The sequence below is a fragment of the Centropristis striata genome, chromosome 3, assembly GCF_030273125.1.
Source record: "Centropristis striata isolate RG_2023a ecotype Rhode Island chromosome 3, C.striata_1.0, whole genome shotgun sequence".
Lineage (NCBI taxonomy): Eukaryota > Metazoa > Chordata > Actinopteri > Perciformes > Serranidae > Centropristis > Centropristis striata.
The window spans coordinates 23,908,845-23,913,215 of record NC_081519.1 but is presented as its reverse complement, the minus strand read 5'-3'; the positions used below and the strand labels follow the sequence as shown (position 1 = coordinate 23,913,215).

Here is a 4,371-nt window from a genome sequence, read left to right as displayed (position 1 = left end):
CAGTAACTAAACATATTTCATGCTCAAATGCATGTATAATAGTATAAATAGGAATACAAAAGGTTTGAAGCAAATAAAAAATAACCACTTACTGTGATTTTTTTTTTCTGTGCAAGAACAGCAGACCAACATTAGTTCCAAGAAGTAATTTTGTGCATTTTTACACTGCACTTTTAAGATTTCATGCTCAAATGCATGGAGTTGTACTGAGGGCCACTTCAAGTGAGGGTGCGGGCCGTATGCGGCCCCCGGGCCTTCAGTTGCCCATCCCTGCTCTAGACCAATAGGTGGGGCTGATGCACCTAAACGTTGGTTGCCAACCGCCATTAAACTGAAGAAGAAGAAAAAGAAGAAAAAGAAGAAGAAGCAGCAGCAGCAGCAGCAGCAGCTACAGCTACAGCTACAGCTACAGCAACAGCAACAGTAGCAACAGTAGCAGAAGAACCAGAAGAACCAGAAGAACCAGAAGAACCACAACCAGAACCAGAACCAGAACAAGAAAAAGCAGAATAAGACGCAGAACCCTTTCTGAGCAGAAGAAGAGAGAAAGGGTACGTAGTTTCTCATCCTCGTTATCCCTAGTTTTTTTTATCCTAGTTTTTCTTCTAGAAATTCGAAACTTTTCTTTGGAGTGATTCCACCCGTTTGAAATTTAAAAATGTTGTTGTGGGCTGAAAGCCAGTAGTTAAACCGTCTGTCGTTGTTGTGTAGCACCGGTGTTTTGTTAGACTAGCTAACTGCTAAATGCTAGTTAGCAGCGACGGACTTCCGTCTGAATAAATGTGGCGGGACATTATATACGGATATGGATACTTTATCTTAATGAAAGAAAGGTTGGACATCAAATAACGCGAGTCAAGTACACTCTGTCGGTGAGTCGTTTAGTTAATGTCTCTTTGTAACTAGCGTACACCCTAAACTGTAAGCTAGGTTATTCATTTGTTGTCACAATGTGCAGCTCTATAACTGTTAGGTCATTTGTTGATATGTTGTTTGTGCTGAAAGTCTGCTGCCGGCTACTTGTGAGTTTTTATTGATGGTTTATTAAACTGTGTATAACCACACTGTGAAATAACTCCACTACAAGTAAAAGTCCTGCATTCAAAACCTACTTTAGTAAAACTACAAAAGTACCAACATGCAAATGTACTCAAATTGTTATACATATCATTTCATTCTTATTGATGCAGCCATTTCTCTGTCTATGTATCCAGCAAGAAGTATAAACTTTGAAGGAAACACTGTCCACTGGCAAAGCTTCACCTACTCACCCTGCAACCCTGCAAAGTTTCAGTGAAGTTAATAGAGGAGGGAGCAGAGCCGTGGCTAACTGTACTTTCTGTCTGCTTTGTTTTCAGCTTCACTCAGACTAAATGGCTTCCAGATCGGAAAAGGATCTCTGCTGCCCTGTCTGTCAGGACATCTTCAGAGAGCCTGTTGTTCTGTCATGTAGCCACAGCTTCTGTAAAGACTGTCTGAAGAGCTGGTGGAGAGGGAAACAAACACAGAATTGTCCTCTTTGTAAGAGTCAATCTTTGTTTGAACCACCTTTAAACCTGGTGTTAAGGAACCTGTGTGAGTCCTTCTTACAGGGGACAGATATGGGAGCTACAGAGGCTTTCTGCTGTCTGCATGCTGAGAAACTCAAACTCTTCTGTTTGGACCATCAACAACCAGCGTGTCTTATCTGCAGAGATTCAGAAGAACACACCAACCACAGATTCAGACCCATCAATGAAGTTACACAACAACACAGGAAGGAACTTCAGGAAGCTCTGGAGCCTTTAAAGGAGAAGTTAGAGGTTCTTGAACAAATTAAAGTGACATTTGATAAAATGGCAGAACACATTCAGGTCCAGACCCGAGGCACAGAGACTCGGATTAAGGAGCAGTTTAAGAAGCTTCATCAGTTTCTAAAAGAGGAAGAGGAGGCCAGGATCGCTGCACTGAGGGAGGAAGAGGAGCAGAAGAGTCAGATGATGAAGGAGAAGATGGAGGCTCTGAGCAGAGAGATAGCAGCTCTTTCAGACACAGTCAGAGCCACAGAGGACGAGCTGAAAGCTGAACACGTCTCATTCCTGCACAACTACAAGGCTGCAGTGGAAAGAGTCAAACAGCAACCCCTGCTGGAGGATCCACAGCTGCCCTCAGGAGCTCTGATAGACGAGGCCAAACACCTGGGCAACCTGACCTTCAACATCTGGAACAAGTTGAAGGACATGGTCTCCTACAGTCCTGTGATTCTGGACCCAAACACTGCTGGTACAGAACTCATCCTGTCTGCAGATCTGACCAGTGCAAGGCGAGGCAGGAGACAGGAAGTTCCTGATATTCCAGAAAGGGTTAAAAATATTTGCTCTGTTCTGGGCTCTGAGGGCTTTACCTCAGGGACTCACAGCTGGGATGTCGAGTTTGGAGACAGTGAAGCCTGGTTTCTGGGTTTGTTAGCAGAGTCAGCTGAGAGGAAAGGACTCATACAGTCTGGATTCCTGGGAATAGGGCTCAATCAAGGATATTGCTTAGCATGGTCCTCAGGTTTACCCGCTGATCCTCTGGAGCTTCTTCTGCCCTCCAAGGTCAGAGCGAATCTGGACTGGAACAGAGGACAACTGTCATTCTCAGATCCTGATACTAACACACACATACACACCCTCACACACACTTTCACTGAGAGGATGTTCCCAATTATTTTTAGTAGAAACCTGAAGATATTACCACAGAAGTTTTGTGTTACAGTGGAACAGACCAGTTAGAGATACATGATTATTTTTCTGATGTTGTGCATTTCTTTAAGGAAACAGTCACTGGATTTAGGATCTGAAGTTTAATCAGACCTCCTGCTGTCTCAGTATTACAAAGAAATGTTTGTTCATGTTGTCAGCTTAAAAAAATTAAATCAGTTTGTAAAAGTGTTTTTTATTCAGTTTTAATTCTGCCGTCCGTCACTCTGTCAGAGGAGGATTTATATAATATGGAAGTCTCTGTTTGGGTTCAGACTTTTTTGGTTGGTGATTTAATGCTTTAAATATTTTCTGCTGTTTGACCATGAAACAGATAAAGATCAGAGAATAAGTTACTCTACGTTCTAGAGGTTGACACTAGAAATTTGCAATAAAAACAAAATGGTCAGCCATAAATGGAGACAAAAAAAATTCATTTCAACAGACTGGTGTATCATTACACCTCTAGAGTATATTGAATACATTTACCCCTGCACCACATATCTGGAACAAACTCAGAGAAAACTGCAGGTCTGCAGGTCAACTCTCAAGTCTTTTAAATCAAGACTAAAGACTTATTTGCAGCTACCTTTCAGTTATATTTCACTGTAATTTCTATTCCTTTTAGTATTTGATGTTTTTTTCTGTTTTATTTGCTTGTTTTCGTTCTTAAAGTTTTATATTTGAATGTAATTTTATTGATTACACCTTCTTTACAATAAATTAATTTGCTCGTACCTAGGCAGTGTATTCTGATGTTTGATAATAAAGAAAACTAAAAGGAACTTCAAACTTGGTCTTTAATCCACTTTTCTCACTCAAAGGTAGTAAATTTACACTACAGTACCAATAAGATATATTATAAATAAAGAGCAAGCATGTTACTTACTATAAGTACTCAAATTGTAATACATTTTCTAAATACATTATTTAATTTTTATTGTTGATGCAGTAATCTTGCAGATTGTCACGTTAATGAGAATAGAATACAGCTGTTTTAGATTTAACTTAAATCATAGGCTGCAATGATGGCAAATAGTCAGGAAATGTATTGTTCATTATTTTATTTAACCTACCTAAGCAGCCTAATACAACCACAAATTGTGATTTATCTTATTACCAAAAAAATCTTATTTCCAGAGGGATCCAAAGACTAGGGGGCCTGAAGCCACTGCTTTTAACAAACATGACAAAGGCCATTCTGGCCCCTGGATGATGTCTGGCGACCCTCAGAAATTGCCATGTAACCCTCTAGAGGGGGTCCCTAAGTTGAGAACCACTGCTGTTTAAAATGCAATCTCACATTAGCCTCTGCTAAACAATAGATAAATAGGAAATAGATCGACTGTGCTGCTTCTTGAGGCTATAGTTTGTAGTGTTGCAGTGGATTGCATTATTCTGCACCGCCGTTCACATTATTGTGTCCGTCCATGTGTGATCTACTTGTAAATGCCTTCAGTACAGGACATGTGTGGACACATGGGGGCAGCACAGGCACAGAAAAGAAAACAGACTGCAGTCAGAACACAGCTGCAAAAAAGAGACTAAACTCACTCTGCCGTCAACTAAAACCAACAAACTGGTTTACAGTCACATTAGAACCTGAATAAGTCTTGCAGACAGGTGATATTCTTGTCTGCTGTTGTTATTT

The 4,371-nt window shown here is 40.5% G+C and overlaps 1 protein-coding gene across 2 annotated transcripts; it reads left to right on the top strand.

Annotated features, from left to right (window-relative positions):
• The first annotated feature begins 109 nt into the window (after positions 1-109).
• On the top strand, positions 110-3,501 carry LOC131968499 (zinc-binding protein A33-like). Of its 2 annotated transcripts, none has more exons than XM_059329410.1 (2): positions 110-551; positions 1,359-3,501. In XM_059329410.1, exon 2 carries the CDS (start codon positions 1,374-1,376, stop codon positions 2,751-2,753), a length of 1,380 nt encoding a protein of 459 aa, XP_059185393.1. In that variant the 5' UTR covers positions 110-551; positions 1,359-1,373; the 3' UTR covers positions 2,754-3,501. The 2 variants fall into 2 exon arrangements, with proteins under 2 accessions (XP_059185393.1, XP_059185394.1); XM_059329411.1 differs by lacking the exon at positions 110-551 and adding an exon at positions 611-872.
• The last annotated feature ends 870 nt before the right edge of the window (positions 3,502-4,371 follow it).

Excerpts from the sequence above, each read along its gene's own strand:
- LOC131968499 (XM_059329410.1), top strand. The coding sequence starts at position 1,374 with ATGGCTTCCAGATCGGAAAAGGATCTCTGCTGCCCTGTCTGTCAGGAC.